This window comes from Pipra filicauda, unplaced genomic scaffold (genome assembly GCF_003945595.2).
Source record: "Pipra filicauda isolate LSUMZ 115617 unplaced genomic scaffold, ASM394559v2 scaffold462_size518177_pilon, whole genome shotgun sequence".
Taxonomy (NCBI): Eukaryota; Metazoa; Chordata; class Aves; order Passeriformes; family Pipridae; genus Pipra; species Pipra filicauda.
Genome location: NW_024104601.1, coordinates 390,642 through 407,466, shown reverse-complemented (window position 1 = coordinate 407,466; position 16,825 = coordinate 390,642). Strand labels below are relative to the sequence as shown.

At 56.6% G+C, this 16,825-nt stretch overlaps 1 protein-coding gene across 1 annotated transcript; it reads left to right on the top strand.

The window, feature by feature from the left end:
* The first annotated feature begins 13,087 nt into the window (after positions 1–13,087).
* Positions 13,088–16,667, top strand: GOLGA7 (golgin A7). The gene is made up of 5 exons (XM_027744347.2): positions 13,088–13,274; positions 14,079–14,231; positions 14,535–14,636; positions 15,020–15,083; positions 15,468–16,667. Exons 1-4 carry the CDS (start codon positions 13,164–13,166, stop codon positions 15,065–15,067), a joined length of 414 nt encoding a protein of 137 aa, XP_027600148.1. The 5' UTR covers positions 13,088–13,163; the 3' UTR covers positions 15,068–15,083; positions 15,468–16,667.
* Positions 16,668–16,825: the final 158 nt, after the last annotated feature.

Below are 16,825 nucleotides of genomic sequence, written 5' to 3'. Positions count from 1 at the left end.
GGCCCCGACGGCGGCGGCCGCCCCGGCGGACCCTCTGCCGCGCCCTACCCGGGGCCCCGACCCGCCGCCCCCCGCCCGCCCGCCGAGCCCCGCCGAGCCCCGCCGAGCCCCGCCGAGCCCCGCCGAGCCCCGCCGAGCCCCGCCGAGCCCCTCCGCTCCCGCCGCCCCCCGGCCCCGCTCTGGCCGCGCTCGCGCCGCGCCGCGGGTTTGTGAGCCCGCGGCAGCCAATCAGCGCCGCGCCGCCCGCCGCGCGCCCGCCCGCCGCCGCCAATCACGACCGCGGGAGCCGATCCCGCCCCGCCCCCCCCGCCCGGCCCCGCCCCCCCGGCCGGGGCAGCCCCGCGCGCGGCGCGGCCCCGACGGCCCCGGGAACGGGGAACGGGAACGGGACAACGGCCCCGCACACCGGCCCCGCACACCCGGACCGACCCACGGCACCGGGAACGGGGAACGGGAACACGGACCGGCCCCGGGACAACGGCCCCGCACACCCGGACCGACCCACGGCACCGGGAACGGGGAACGGGAACGGACCGGCCCCGCACACGGCCCCGCACACCCGGACCGACCCACGGCACCGGGAACGGGAACGGGAACACGGACCGGCCCCGGGACAACGGCCCCGCACACCCGAACCGACCCACGGCACCGGGAACGGGGAACGGGAACACGGACCGGCCCCGGGACAACGGCCCCGCACACCCGGACCGACCCACGGCACCGGGAACGGGGAACGGGAACACGGACCGGCCCCGGGACAACGGCCCCGCACACCCGGACCGACCCACGGCACCGGGAACGGGGAACGGCCCCGGGAACACGGACCGGCCCGGCGCCACCTGCAGCGGGACAGGGGCCTGATGGGGGGCTCCGGTGGGCGGCCCGAGCCCCGCGGGGGCCGTGCCCGGGCGGCTCTGGGAGGTCCCGGCGCTCCCGAGCGCCTGTTCCAAGGTTGCAGATGTTTCTGTGAACCTGGACTGAGCCGCGCAAACCTCATTTCCCCGTGGACAAATTCCAACAGAAACTATGGTATTTGGAAAGAAGGGAAAAAAAAAAAACTAGGAGAGAGAAAGAGGGTCTGTTCCTTAAAGCGGTATCGCGCCTGGGAACAGCAGGAGCTGCACTCCCTGTTCCTCGCTCACCCTGCCACGCTCCCCAGGGCCCCCAAAGCCTCACTGCCCCCAAAGCCAGGAGCTGGGCACACGGGGAACCGTGGCCGTGAGCCCACCCGGGTGCCAGTGCAGGCGTTCCGGGCCAGAGCAGAGTGTCCCTGGGCACAAGCCGGGCAGGAGGAGCCGGCTCAGCCCTTGTGCACAGGCTCTGGCCTTTGAGCAGCTCTGCCCACAGGTCCCTGTGCCAGGGAGCTCTCCTGAGCTCTCCAGTGGCTCTCCTGAGCTCCCTCCTCCAGACTCCTCTGAAGCTCCTGTTCCTGCTGCTGCCTTTGGCTCAAACAGCTTGTGCCATTTAATACAGGAACTACACCTCATTGAGAGGTAAATGGAAGAGGCTCTGAAGCCTGGAAGCCTGAAAGAGCCACTTTCACCTGAGGGCCAGCAGAAGAGAGCAGCCAGTTTGCACCACTAATGAAGTGAAGAATTCAGCATTAACAGGAGACGTCCGTGCCGTAAGGAGGCTGTAGCGAGTGAAATAAGCAGTTGGATGGAGCAGGCCCCCTCCTGCTGCTCGGGCTCAGGAAATGTTGGCAAAGCACTGACCACTGTTTGCACCGAGAAACAACTGCAAAATAAACTTTGCACCCCTTGAGAAATTCTGACAGCATAGAATCTGCTTTCACCAAAACCAGTCCAGAGACACCGAAACACTTAATTTTGAGAACGTAGTGCCGTGTCCCAGGAGCCAGGTGTAATGTGGAACACGGAGCAGGGCACTGATCTGCTCGAGGCTTTGTTCGAGCATCTTTGTTTGCACCCAAGTGTTACCTCATGGGCACTGGTCGGGAATCAAACTCTTCCAGTGACTCTCCATTCCATGGCAAGGTCATAGGAAAGTGTCAGAGCAGCAATGGGCATTTGACTCTGGCAGTGCTACCATCCTGTTCCAGGCTGAGGAGTGTGACAGGGACGTCACGGGTAGGAAGGCAAGGTGGGGACTCGGGAAGCTCTTGTTCGAAAGTTGGGGAGCTCTCCAAAGGCCACAGCAGCAACACTGCCATAAAACTGCAGTCAGGGTTCCAGTTACCTGGGGGTCAGCAAATGCCACATGGCAGCAGGTAAATGTCCTGTCACAATCTCTCCAGGGACATGTGCCCTGGAGCATCCCACACTCATTAGTGGCCTTGGCTGCAGCCCCGACACGCTGGACAGTGGCTGCTGAGCCTGCCACAGTTCACTGCTCCTGATCCAAGCGGGAAAGCTCCAGTTGGGAATGCCTTGGCTGCCAAATCCAACCACACTCACGGCCTGCACGGTTCTTGAACTCGGCCCAGGGAAGGTCTTTGCTGGCTGCCTTCTCTGCTCCGTGGCTGATACCCACACTCATGGCAGCAGCGCCTGAATGGGAATCCAAGAGCGAGTTGTGAACTGAAATACAACTGACCAGCAAATACAGTTGCCAGCAAACCGTTTTTTCTTTAAAAAAAAAAAAAAAAAAGAAGAAGAAAGAAGGGAGAAGGGGGAAAAAAAAACAAAAATGAAAAAGTTAACAGCTCTGGTCTAGGCCACTAAATTGCTTAACACACAGTATAAGACCTCTTAGAGAGCAGCTGCCCAGGAAGGGCTGCTCTTTCAACAAACCCCTTCCGAACTGGGCACCAACTTTTTTGAGTGAAGCCTGCACAGCCATTTCCCTTCATAATTATGTAGCCCTTTACTGCTTCTTAAATCTCAATCTCTTTAATCTTAATTACTGCTTCTTAAATCTCTGCCTAGTCTCTAATGTCATCATTTAACCTTACTTTACAGCCATTTATTGCTGCCTCTCCCACAGGGGCTAACATTTTCTTACTGAATAACGAGAGGCTTTGCACCACGCACCATTCTGGCTGTCCCCAGACCTCTCCTGCCCTGTGAAAAGCCCAGCCCAATTAACCGTGCCTGTTCTGGCTCCATTGTTTGTCCTGGCAGCCGCGGGACCAGGCGCTCTGCCCGCCCCTCCCGCAGCTCAGCACCCCGCCCTGCTCCACACCCACCTGAGGCAGGTGCTCAGCGGTGACAGGGCGGGTGGTGGCCGAGGTGGCCCTGAGCCGCTGGCAGCGGTGCCCTCCCGCCTGTCCCGCCCTCCCTGCCCACTCTGGGCACACTCTGCCCCGGCCCAGACGCTGGAATGTGCCTTTCCCTCCACACTGCCCTGGGGAAACAGGCAGGCGTGGGATAATAGAATATATTAGCCCTGAGCCCATTCAGGCCCTGGCTCTTTAGGAACAATGCCTGCTAACTGAGCTGATTTTTGCCAAATGACTGGCTTTCGTGCATGAGCAGCAAAGGGAAGCCCCCAAATAGTCCCATGCAACCAGCGCCGTTGCCCAGGGCTCATTGTTTTACTGCTGCGTTGGAGGGCATGGAGGAGTCACGGCCTTGCCTGCCCTGGCATTTCTTCCCCAGTTTCCCAGCCCTGCGTTAGCCCCCTCTCAGCCCCAACAGAGGCAGCAGTGATGGGGTGATGAGCCCAACTGGCCGCAGGGCTCAGGCTGCTCCTCCAGGGAGGGGATGGGACGTGCCAGGGCAGGCAGCCCACCCTCCACGTCCCCTCACGGAGAGCCTGCCGTGGCAGGACAGCTCCTGGACACCTCCAGGGAATATTTGCTTTAGATTAGCCCCCCTCGGCCCGAGAGCTGATAGCCCCTGCCGGGGTCAGCCCCGAGGAGGATGTTGGTTTAGCCGTGTTTGTTTTCTGCCTCCAAGGCTCCAACAACACCGACGCAGCTCCCACGACCAGGGAAGGTTTTGCAGCTGTGGGGACCCGCTCAGGCACCCTGGCCAGGTGCCCAGCGCCCCTGGGGCTGCAGGGGACACCTCCACCAAGAGCAGGGCCAGGATCGAGGCCTGCCACAATTCCAGCCGACGTCTCGTGTTAGTGTGAAATTAGCACCACTAAATGCTATAACCATACAGGATCAGCAATGGGTTTACTAGCTGAGATAACATGTAAAGAACCACAAGAGCTAATGCCTTCAGCACTGCTGAAACTCTGACCGTCTGCCCCTAGTCCCAGGAGGGAACCGACGGCAAATGTTTACAGGGGCTTATAAATATTTATCCTGTAATAACTTGCTGCATTGCAGCACATTCTTCTCCGTGAGGCTCAGCTTTGCCCTGGACCAGGTGCAGGCTGCTGAGAGGGTCTGTGGCATATATAAAGTTTGCCTGAATAACATCCAGCGAGCGCTGGCGTTCAATAAAACCGCAGCAGCCGAGCTGTGCACGTGAAAGGAGCTGCAAGTCATTCCTTACCCAACAAAAGAAAAATGTGGCTGGGGAGCACAGGTGTGCAGGCACCTCGGCGTGGGTGCAGACCCCTTCTAGGTTGCCAGAGGAACCTGGGGAAGTGCTGCAAGTCACCGGGGAGCTCTAAATCACACCGCTGGGCTGGTGTGGTGGGAGCCTCAGCCCTGTGGTACCTGAGCACATGGGGGCCCTCAGCTGCTTTGGTGAGGACCCCAAAGGAGGGGAGCTGGAGACCTGCCCACCACAAGGAAACACCTCCTCATGCTCTCACTCTGCAGCAATCCCATTTGCCCTCTTCCCTCTAATAATTTTTGAGCCATCCTTCCACTTATTTATTTATCTTTCTCATGCCTGATGATTTGCAAGAGCATAAGAAGCCTGTGGTTTGGAAAACATGTGACAATCTCCAATCAGGACCAGAGATGGAGCTCAGAACTACTTTCTAGCAGGAGTAAATAAACAGCTTGGAAAAGCTCCATTGTGTATATTCTAGGTTGCTATTTTCTTAACCCTGTCTCATTAAGATGGATGGAGTTTCTGCTTATTAGTAATTTGGCAAGTTCCTCTTTGTGTACACTCTGCACTTCTCACTAATGACGCTGTGCTTCAGTGATTAACAAAAGAGACTTCCAGCATAGTCAGTGAAAACACAGCCACGCACTTGGGGCACTGGGATGGAAACCCAGAGTTCTGGAGGTGCTGCCTCTGGAAGACAAGGAACTGCAGGGAACCCAGAAAAGGAGAAGCTTCTGGTCATAAAACCTCTCCTGACACTCAAATAATTCCGACCTGAGGACGCTGGTCCTTTGATTTACATGCACAATTGCAGAGCTGACAGAGCCTATAACAAAGTGATTCAGAGCCCTCCCTCTGCTGTTCTTAAGACACATCTGATGGACATGAATCTGGCACTGCTACTGCCCGGATTTACAGCTGGCCATTAAAGTATGTTTACAAGCCTTTAGTACAGTGTACACATCTGGTAAATCATTGATTGAACAAATAGCTCCTCGTGTCACGCTCCCTCTCTCACAGCTTTTCCCACTACTCTGTTACCCAGCCCAGAGCCCGTGGCGGGCAGCAGGGGCCAGCCCAGACAGGTCTGAATGTGGTGCTCACAGGCACACACAGGTACCCACAGGTGCCCACAGGCACACACAGGTACCCACAGGCACACACAGGTACCCACAGGTACCCACATGTACATGTACACACATGTGCCCACACCTGCACGTGCCACTGACGTCCGGATGCTGCTGGACACACCCCTACCCAAAAAGCCCCACACGGGTCTTTGGCACTCCCAGCTGACCTGCTCTCACCTGTGCACAGGGACAGGGGTGTGACCTGCGCGGGGCAGAGTCCCTGCTGGGTGTGCAATGAACGGGAGAGGCTGTTCCTTGCTGGGATGCTCACGGGAGAAGGGAAGGCAATCAGAGGCTGCCTTCAGTGGGCTGCAGGCTGGGCTCACCCCAGCACCAGGAGGGAAAGCCAGGGCTGGCAGGGCTTGGCTTTGCTGCACAGGCACAGTGGAAGAAAAGCAGGATGGAGACTGGGAGCAGCACTGAGCACACGGGGAAGCAGCAGCCCCTCTCCCTGGCACGGGGCAGCACCGGGCACAGCCACGCACGGGACTGCACTGGAGAAAAATCCCAGGTTTGATGTTTTAGCAAGCATGGCAGTGCCTGGGGCCAGGGAGCAGCAGGAGCCCCGGCCCCCCCCCCCAGCTCATTGTGCTCCTGTGAGAGGATCTGGCCAGCTGTGCAGTCATCTGTGGCCAGGCCCTCGCTCCCCTGGCCACAGAGCTGGGCAAAGGCCAAAGGGTAAAGGGCAAACCATGGGAGCAGAAACAAAGCTAGATCAGCTCATTCATGCAGACCCTTTCAGGAGCTTTTGGGTGGCAGGACAGACAGCCATGGGAGCGCAGGGCTCCCCATCCGGGTGGGAATTGCTGTGGGGACACACAGGCTGCTGGGTCCCCTGCAGTCACTTGGGCAGCAGCTGAAAAGGTGCAGAGTTCTGGGGGCTTGGAGATTAATAAAATACCTTGAGTTGGAAGGGACCCACAAGGATCATCCAGTCCAACTCCTGGTGCTGCACAGGACACCCCAGGAATCCCACCATGTGCCTGAGAGCATTGTCAAACACTCCTTGAGCTCTGGCAGCCTTGGGGCCGTGCCCACTGCCCTGGGGAGCCTGGTCAGTGCCCGACCACCCTCTGGGGGAAGAACCTGCCCCACTTGCTGCTGTCGCACCCTCACCACTGGGTGCAGCAGCGCCCGTGCCCAAATCCTGCTGCAGCATCCTCAAAGTGAAGGTCTCACTTAAGCTTTCCTGAATAAAACCTTGTCAATTCGCCAGAGAAGTGCCTGCAGGGCAGGGCCAGCCCTGCTCCCCTTCCTCCCTTTAAGGGGTGGGAAAATGGAGTGGCTTTGCTGTTCCTTGGGGTTGGAAGGGAAGAGTTGGGCACTCCCCATCCATCCCATTGCACCCAGCTGGTGCCAGTGCCGGCTTCTGAGGGAGACTGGGAGATGCTGGCTTGAGGCTGATTCCCTGGGGCACAACAGCCCCTGAATTCCAGGGTTTCCATGGACTGGCAGGGCATCTGGGAGGGAGGAGAGGGAAACTGAATTTCCCTTCACCCATAAATAATTTTATGGAAGATTTTAAAGGAGATTTAAAGAAGAACCTCTTCCCTCCCTCCCCCCCTTCTCAACTGTACTGTGCATTTTAAACACAGTTTGCGGAAGGAAATTAATTAGTGCAGGCAGCAGAGCCCAAAGCTCTGCAGCAGCCCGTCTTCTGCACAATTGAGATCCAACATTTTCTCCCCTGCCTGAGAAACACATGCCCAAAATCCAAGTACATACATTTTTTCTAACCTAATTCATTTTGTAGATTGATGGAGAAAATCCATAGCAAATATTTATGACTTTGCAATAAATAACCCTCACAGAAGTTACAAAGAGCTCTGGCGAGTCTCAAGGTAACTTTCAGCGAATTCCAGGGGTCAGGGCAGGCTGGGATACTGAGCCCATAGTGCTCGAGCCTCTGGCTCATCTGTTTTGAATTATTGGTATTACTCGGTGGAGCGCTGCTCTCAATGGAGTGGCTGTGCTGTGATTCCACGCCGTATTTTATTTCTGTGGCGGGAGAGAGGCTTCAATAATTATTAGCTGTGCTCTGCTGCAGCCAGCAAAGAAACCAGGCCCCGGCAAGGAGGGGTCGGGCTGGGAGGTGTCTGTGCCCGAGCATGACCTGCCTGGGACGCGGGGCTGGGACACGGCCGGGGCAGAACACGGACCTGCCGAGGTGCTCGGAGGGCTCTGGTGCTGCCCCAGAGGTGGCAGAGCCCGGGGATCCCATGGAAGGACCTGCCGAGGTGCTCGGAGGGCTCTGGTGCTGCCCCAGAGGTGGCAGAGCCCAGAGATCCCATGGAAAACCTGCCGAGGTGCTCGGAGGGCTCTGGTGCTGCCCCAGAGGTGGCAGAGCCCAGAGATCCCACGGAAGGCGGCCCAGGACACTCCGGGCCCCGCGGGAGCCAGCGAGGGGCAGTGGGTGCTGCCAGGGAGCCAGCGAGGGGCAGTGGGTGCTGCCAGGGAGCCAGCGAGGGGCAGTGGGTGCTGCCAGGGAGCCATCCCCGCTCCACCTTCGTTAGCTCTTAATCACCCCAGCGGAAGGAGAAGCCTCTGTCAGCACCACGCTGCTCTCCCGGGCGTGGGCTCCTTTCAGGGCTTTCAGAAAACAGGGTCAGACGTGTCTTCTGACCTGTGACCTGTCGCTTCCCTCCTCGCCATAATTATCTAATACAGCGCTCTCCCTGCCAAGTACAATGAAACAATTTGTCACTTCAATTGTCTGTCAGTCAACACTGGGGCCTTTTCAACAGGCCAACACATGTTTTTTGAGAGCTTGTCAGCAAGGGCTGTCTGGCCAGGCACATAACCATGGAAAATGGAACCTTTGTTAATTCTGGTTCTTAGAAAAGTAAATCCATTCACTTGTTTTTTTCAGGCCTTCAGTTTGGAATTTGCACAAGAAGCTGAATTGCCCCTGATCCCTAAATGATTGGTCAGAGGATTTGCATGAGGAAGCAGAAATTAATTATTCTTTTCTTTTCTTTTTATTTTCTGTAATTGTGTGTTTAGAAATGAGATTACATTCTACAGCAGCACGAGGGGCTGGGGGGGGAGAATTGCTTTGCATTTGTTTAGCTCCTTAGAGTTAAGATCACCTAATCGTTTCAAGCATTTCCTAAGATTCCCTCTCTCTTTTTCTGCTTTAATGACCAAACAAAGATTGTGCTACTTCCCGGGGAACTTTTCTGGCAGCTGAGCTCAGCAGTGGGAGCCAGGGGCTTATCCCTCTGCCCAAACAGCCTTAGAATCACACAATCCCTAAGGTTGGAAAAGACCTCTAAGATCACCGAGTGCAGCCGTTAACCAGCTCAGCACTGCCAAGGTCTCCTCGCTGCTTTTGGCTTGCAGGGCACAAAATGCACCCCAGGGCCCTCAGGCTGGGGAGTCACAGCAGCTCCTCGTGTTGGAGGGAAGGTGCCAGGACTCCCACCAGCCCAGGAGTCAGCACGAGCAGGGTGCTGGGACCATCACCTGCCAGGACAAGGACCTGCCAGCTCCAAGCCCTGCAGTCACACTCCTGTTCAGACAACAAAACTCACAATCTTGTTAATGCCACAGATGGGTAGAGGAAAATAACCTTCATTTTTTTGGTAGTACTTTGAGCTTCCTTCTGTTTGGTTTTTTTTTTTTTTCTTTTTAAAGCAGCACCCTTTGAAATTCTCACCTTCTCTGTTGATACACATGTGAAATCTCATTCCTAAGTATTTAATACAAGATAGATACCTCCATTTTCAGATATTCATAATTTTCTTTGCCATGTGGAAGCTTGGGTTTTGGGCGGACACGGAATATTTTATTTCAGAGCATTGCAGAAATGCTGGATGGCCTCTACTTGATTACAAACACCCTGAGTGAAAACCTCTCCAGATCTGGCTTTCTGGAATACCCCTATCCCAACCTAATTCAAACCATACAGGGAGCCCTGACTTAGAATCTTTCAAGCCTATAAAACGAAACAAATTGGCTTTGCGAGCGTATCTCCCAATCTAAGCTATGCCTGTAAATTTGATTTGTCCTCTTGGATCTATACTGCACGAGGTGGCCTGAAAGCCCCTTTGTTTCCAAGCGCTTCCGTCTCCCCCCGTGAGCCCCAAGTGCCTGCGCTTGGTCGGGCTGGAGAACCCCGTGCCCACGGCACCGCGTGGCCCTCCAGCACCCGGGGGTCTCACAGGGGCAGAGGGGACCACGTGGCCCCGCGGGCCCTTCCCAGTGCCCCTCCCAAAGGATGGGATCCCACGGGACAGAGCTCTGCAGGACCCGCCGGAGCACCCCGGGTTTGTGGCTGAGCCCCTCCAGGTCAGCCCGGGGTGTGCGAGCCCGGAGACAGAGCCTGGCTCTCTCCTGAGCACAGCAATTTACTGCCCTGCTTTATGATTTCGGGGACGCTCCCTGCACAGCTTTAGCGGGCTTACTCTAATTCACTGCTCTGAATCGGAATGGGCCTGTTAAAATTATGAACTACTTAGGCATGGAATCATAAAACACCGCGGTGCAATAAATGTGTATTTCAGAAAGGGACAGATTACATGACCAGCGTTCCCATGCCTGGCCTTCCTGTTCACATGGCAAACCTGGAAGGTTTCCAGGGATTACAGTGTTTGCCATCCCTTCTGTTTCAAAAGCACAACAGTAGATGTCTGAAAATGAACATCTATTAAATTCCATTTATCTCCTTCCTTGACTGAGGTTTTCAGTTAAGGCAGGAAAGAAATACATTCTCACTTCCCGCCTCTGGAAGCCAGCTGGAAGGGGCTACAGTTGCCAGGCAGGGGAAGAGAGATCTGTTCTTTTGCTTGCTGGGGGATAAGAGAAGCAACCGAGTTAACTGAAGAGTTGCCCTGAGCTCTTAAGCTGTACTTCAGAAGCCAAGCCTTTGGCGCCCAACAGAAAGCAAAAGAAGGTTTCAATGCAGAGATGGAACATATTTGTTATTAACTGCTCCTGTGTTAAGTGGTTTCAGAGGTGATCAGATACAGGACTGAGAAATTAGCACATTTACCTCATCACAAAACTTTCAGAGACATCTCCCACATAGCAGTGATTATATTCCACTGCAAGGTCTTCAGAGTTTACTGCGAAGGCCAGCAGTATCTCAGACACCCTGAAAACATATTTTTATGTTTTTATAAACTAATAAAATTGTAATGGGATAAAACCTTGCATTCAAGAGCGCATTCTTTGAGAATATTTTATATGCACATAAAACATCTGAGAAAATGTTAACATTATGGTCTTAACTGTTTGCACATTGGAACCAGCTAAAGGTTAGGAAGATGCTGTCCATCTGGCACAGTATTTTAAGCAGAATATTTCTGAGCACATTTCCTTTGCACTGGGGCTCCTGGCACTGCTCGAGCCCCGCTGTGACAGGCACAGGGCACTGACCACAGCGTTTGCAGGAACAATGAGCCCACCTTGCCTCGCCCACACTCGAGTCCCGGGTCCCCAAAGAGGGGACAAGGCCTGACAGCACTGAGGGGCACGCAGGGACCGGGCTGGGGGTCTGGGCTCAGGGGGGCAGGAGGGAAGAGCTGGGGGCAGCCCCAGCCTGCGCTCCCTGGTCTCACCCCACCCCACAGACCAGGGGTTTCCTGCAGCCTTTGCCGAGGTTGTTCAAGCAAACCCATTAGGTGTTTATTAGCCTTCATTATGGAGTGCTAGAGGGTTAATTAGTTCAGGCTGCTCCTGTGGGAGGGATGGAGGGCAGGAGGGTGAGGCAAGACCCAGCAGCCGAGTATCCAGGTCCCTGAGCTGGGACCAGGCAGCCTGGGCTGCCCCTGTCCTCAGAGCTGGACAGCCAGGGGGGAATCTGGAGCCCCCTCGCTGGCAGCAGGAACTCCTGCCCCTCCGACCAGGGTCTCGCTGCTCAGGGCCCCCCCAGCTGAGAATTAAGGGTTAATGTTTCCTGCTGCTCCACTGGCACTGAATTCCTCTTGGCCATCAAAAGTCCTCTCTCAGAGGAAGGACAATGCTGCACCAGACTCTGGTGTGATGGGAACCAAGTGGAAATTGCAAATGCAGAGGGTTCACGGGGGTCTCAGGAACTCCCAGGCGGGGCCCCCTGGCTCCCTCCAGCCGTGCCCAGCATATGACCAGGCAGGATGGGGACACTGTCCCCTCCTGGCAGAGCCTTCCAGACAGGCAAGGGCACTTTCCACTTCAAGAGCAGAAAGACAGAGTAAATACAAACAGGAAAAGGTATCTTTAAACTGGTGTCGTGCTGCTTCCTCTCTACACACACTCAGTCTGTCGCCCTGCTGTGTATTCTCTGTTCAGCCCAGCAGCCACTCCTGGGATTTGTTTGCCCACAAAGTCCACGGACTGACTCAGGGTGCAAGAGCAGCTCCTCTGAAAGTGGATTTCTACAGGCCCTGTGATAGGAGGTGCAAACATTATCAGCACCTGAGCAGAAGAAAAGGAAAAACCAGCCAAAGAGGACAGTGAAGTAATCCCTGCCTGGCTGAGCCCCGGCAATCAGGTACAAGATAACTATGCCTGTGGCCCTGCTTAATTATTTCTGCTTCATCTCATTGTGAAAAATCGGTCATTTCCACTTAAAAGACACTCTGTGTGATGTTTGGCTTCCCCAGGGGAGTCAGTGCTGCAGCCCCACAGAGGGATTCCCTGCAGGAAGGGCACAAGGCATTTGCATTTTTCAATTACTGCATGGAGAAGTCCCTGTCGGTGGGAACTCCCACACCAAAGTTCCACAGGGCCAGGAGTCTGTGTCCATGGAGAGGGGGACAGATGTGCCAGGGCAGTGTCCAAGCAGCCTGCCCCCCCCCCCCCAGTGCTGCAGCCAGTGACCCCAGAGCCCCCTTCCCTTCCCCGCCCCATGGCCTGGCAGCACATCCTGCCCCGGGAGCCTCCCCTGGCACCGGGGTCATGGGAGGCACGTCTGGCCCTGCAGCCCTGCCGGACACCGACCCAGCAGAGAGGGAGCGTGACCCAAAACATCCCGTCTGCGCCGCAGTTCATTCCCCTTGGGATGCTCCCCTCGTTTATCATCTCCCGGCGGGAGCTCCAGCTGGCTGGGGAGGGCCAGCTGCGGGAGCAAACGGCGGGACTGAAGAAACAAATGCCTTCTCCCCGAGCTGTTTGTTCACCCGGGGACGGGTCTTATCAACTGCTGCAATAAACGAGCCACTGGCTGGCACCACAGCGGGCACCGGGCACTCAGCTGGCCGGGGCTGGGATGGTGGCCAGGGGCACAGGGACAGCGAGGGGCACAGGGACACAACAGCAGTTCCCGGGATGGGAGAGGCCGTTCCCGGCGGTTCCCGGGATGGGAGGGGCCGTTCCCGGCGGTTCCCGGGATGGGAGGGGCCGTTCTTGGGCCGTTCTTGGGCCGTTCCCGGGCCGGTCCCACGTGCGCGGCGGGGGGGCGGAGTCACGCGGAGCCCCCCCCCTCCTGTGATGGCGCAGCCAATGGAGCGCGGGTTCCCTTCACGCACGCGCAGACGCGGCCGCTCAGCCGCCTGGCGGAGCTGCGCCTGCGCAGTGCCGCGCCCCGGCGCGGTGCGGGCAGCACTTCCGCCCTCGGCCTGCCCGGCGCGGCGCCGGCGCTTTCGCGACAGCCGCAAAGCGCGCGGGGCGGCGGCGGCGGGGCCGGGCCGGGGCGATGAGGCCGCAGCAGGCGCCCGTGTCGGGCAAGGTGTTCATCCAGCGCGACTACAGCGGCGGCACGCGCTGCCAGTTCCAGAGCAAGTTCCCGGCCGAGCTGGAGAACAGGGTGAGGCGGGGCGCGCCGGGGCTCGGCCAGCGGGCCCGGACGGGCCGGGCTGGGCCGGACGGGCGGGCGCCCCGGCTGGCCAGGGGCCGGTCCCGCGGGACCCCCGCGCGTGGGGCAGCGGCTCCTGCACAAACCCGCAGCGGAGGCCGGGCGGGGGGGGTCCCGCCCCCGTGTGCCGGGCCCGGTCCCGTGTCTCGGTCCCGTGTCTCCGTCCCGGGAAGGCGGCGGGTTGGCAGCAGGGGAGCAGAGTGTGCGCGCTGTGTCTGCGCGAACAGAGCCGGCTCTGTGCCCCCGGGCATTGGCACCGTCCCCTCCCGTGGAATCCTGCCCGTCCTGCCGAGCGCGCTCCGAGGCCGCTCAAGTGCTGCCTCAAGTGCTTTCGCTTTGCTCGATGCTGCCAGGTGTGAGATCCTCAGCTGACAGCAAAACAAACACCCCTTCCTGCCCCCTTCTCTTTCTGTTGCTCCACATTTTCCTCGCCCTCGTTCCTTTACTGTGATTGTTGGGGGGGTGTTTGGCCAGCTCCGTGGGCAGCAGGAGTGTCCAGGCACTCCCCACCTGCTTGTCTCTGCTGGCTGTGGGCTCAGGTTCTCTCACGGTGGCTGAGGGGTGTTGTGTGCTGCTCTGAGGGGCTCTGTGTGCACGTTGTGCTGCAATCCAGGCCCGGCCCGAGCACAGGAGCTGCACCCTGAGATTGGGTGTCCTTCAGGCTGGGGCTCTGAGCACAGTGCAGCTCTTCCAGGAGAGGAGGGGGATGTCTGAGGGTGTGGGAGGCTGTGACAGCCCCTCTTGCTTCTCCTGCAGATTGACAGGCAGCAGTTTGAGGAGACGGTCCGGACGCTGAACAACCTCTATGCAGAAGCTGAAAAACTTGGGGGCCAGTCTTACCTGGAGGGGTGTCTGGCCTGCCTGACTGCCTACACCATCTTCCTGTGCATGGAGACACACTATGAGAAGGTGTGTGTTTGCCTCCCCTGCGGGCAAGGACGTGGGCCTGGGGGGGTTTCCTGTGACCTGCAGTGCTGTGGGACAGATTCCTTGTGGAGGTACCTCAGTTGGGTCCCTTTGGGGTGCCCCTGATCCCCTAGGGGTGTCCCTAGGTCCCCTTGGGGTGTCCCTGAGTCCCCTGGGTCCTGCAGGGATTTGCTGTCAGACCAGGTGTGTGCTGGTTCTCCATACCTGTGACACTGCTGGGGCTCTGACTCGTGACTAAGGAAGCCTGAGGAAGGAGCTGTGACTCCTGTGCTGTTCTGTTGGCAGGTTCTAAAGAAAATTGCCAAGTTCATCCAGGAACAGAATGAGAAGATCTATGCTCCTCAGGGCCTCCTGCTGACAGACCCCATTGAAAGAGGACTCAGAGTTGTATCCTTTTGTGGCTTCTGAGGTTGTCTCTTGGCTCGTGCTGCCTGTTTGTCTCAGTGTGGCACCTCTGTTCAGGCCTGATCTGTGACACAGCAGACCCTGGGATTAGTTATGGTGCTCTCTGTTGTGTCCTGGTCTCTGCTCAGGTTTTGGTACATTAAGATTTGGCAGATGGAAAGGCAGTGAAAATGTGGTGGAACCCAACCTGACAGGGCATCTCACATGGGCTGTTCCCTTTGCTTTGGAGCTCTGAGACCTCCCTTAAAACAGCAGGAATGAAGCAGAGGTCAAAGGTCCCATCATTCTGATGTTCTCCTGCCTTTTTTTGGTTATGCTTTCATAATCTCTTTATGGTGTGTTTCCCTAACAGCTTTTCTGTGCAGATTGAAATTACCATTTATGAAGACAGAGGTTTGACCAGCGGAAGATAAAACTGTGGAGTCTCAGGTACCTGTTACCTTGATCCCAGATCAATCCCAGCCTCTTCTCTGTGCTCAGAGGAGATACAGAACATCAGAATTACTATCCCTGGCCTTGGAAAGCTCAAATTGGAACTGGCTGCCCTGTCTTAGGTGCTCTGCAGGTCCTGGGATGGGGGTGTAAAGTCTGGGTTGTTGGCAGTGTGTGCAGGAAAGAGGGAGGAAATATTTATGCCTGTTATGCAAAAAGAAACAGAATAAAAGTCTTTATTTCCTGTTGGACAAACGAAATCCAGAGTGCTGAGTTCTGCTCAGGCTGCTCCTGCTGCCTCTCCTCCCGAGATAACAAACTGCAGCTGTGGAAGGGTTTGACTTAGGAGGAGTTTCTAATCCCGTGAAACTTCTTTTGCAGACGACAGCTCACCGGTGGACTCGCTGTACCAAGGTTCCCCTACCTCCTACTTTAGAGCATCATTCCTTTCTCTGCTGCCAGATCCACAGTGCCATCTACTACAAGGACTAACTTCCTCAAACTGCTCCCCAGGGGGTGACCTAGCTGGTCAGCATCCACTTTACAGGAGATTTTGAAGCAATGAAATCACTTTTTAGTTTTGTTTTGGCTTTGGGATTTATTTTTTTTTTCTGAAGAAGAAGAAAAAGCAGAAGTGGTAAAGCTGCTTTCTCCCCTGAAAGAAACGGGGCCCTCAGCCCAGCAGAGGGTTAGCTTTAGTCCCATAAGTGCAGTGCTGCTCCTCCCTGGTTCTCAAAGCCCTCTGTCCTTCAGTCGGGCTCTGCACAGCTCCAGCTCAGGGTGGGGAGTTCCCCTCCAGGTCGGTGCTGGAGTGAGGACATACACAGTGCCTCTTCCTGGCCAGGAGTGACCCAAGGCAGTGCCTCTTGTAGGAAACCAGAGGGCAAAGTGCTCCTTGTGTGGATGTGTTGGTTATCCCTGGAAGGGGAGGAGTGGCCAGACCTGAGCCCTGGTGGTCTTTGTGCTCCCCAGGAGGGGCCTGTTGGGCTGTGAGCAGAGAGCACAGTAAAGTGGATGCTGAGCCAATAAACATAACAACTCCCACCCTACTCTGATTAATATGTGAAGTGTACAACTGTTTCTTTATGGGTTTATTATCTATAAATTATAGGAAAACATGGCTTTGACGAGCTGTTAGGTGTCGTGTGAGGTGGTCTCTCAGTCCTGGTGCTGCAGGAGCAGAGCTGTGCATTCCTTGGCAGCCTCGTGCATGGACATTGCTCAGCACCATGGAGGGCCCACAGTCCCAGCTGGCTTAATCCTTTCTCTTCCATCCTTTTCCCTGATGAAAGCCTGGGTTTAGGTGCCGGGTGTCAGTGTCCAGTTGTAGAAGGAACTCAGGAGTTCAGAAAAGACAACTGAGCAGGGGCCTAGGGGCTGATTTGGTGGTGCTGCAGGTGCTAATACTGGATCTGGAACTCCAGGCTCATTCCTCAGCCACTGTGGGGTTTTGTTTGAGATTTGTTTAATATTTTCATTGTATAAAAACTTGTTTTTTCTAAACTGTGTAACAGTGTTTGCCTTTCACAGCTGTTGCAATATTGGCAGAAGTACTGATCAGTAAACCTTTTCTTAAACCGAGTGCGGGTCTGTGTGGCGGTGCCGGGGGGTGAGCGCAGGGCCGGGATCGGGGCCGGGGCTGTTCCCGGGGAGTTCCCGCGGCTCCGGGGGCGGCGATTCCTGGGCGGGGACCGCTGCTCCCCGGAACGGTTCGCACCCGGAACGGGGGGACACGGGCA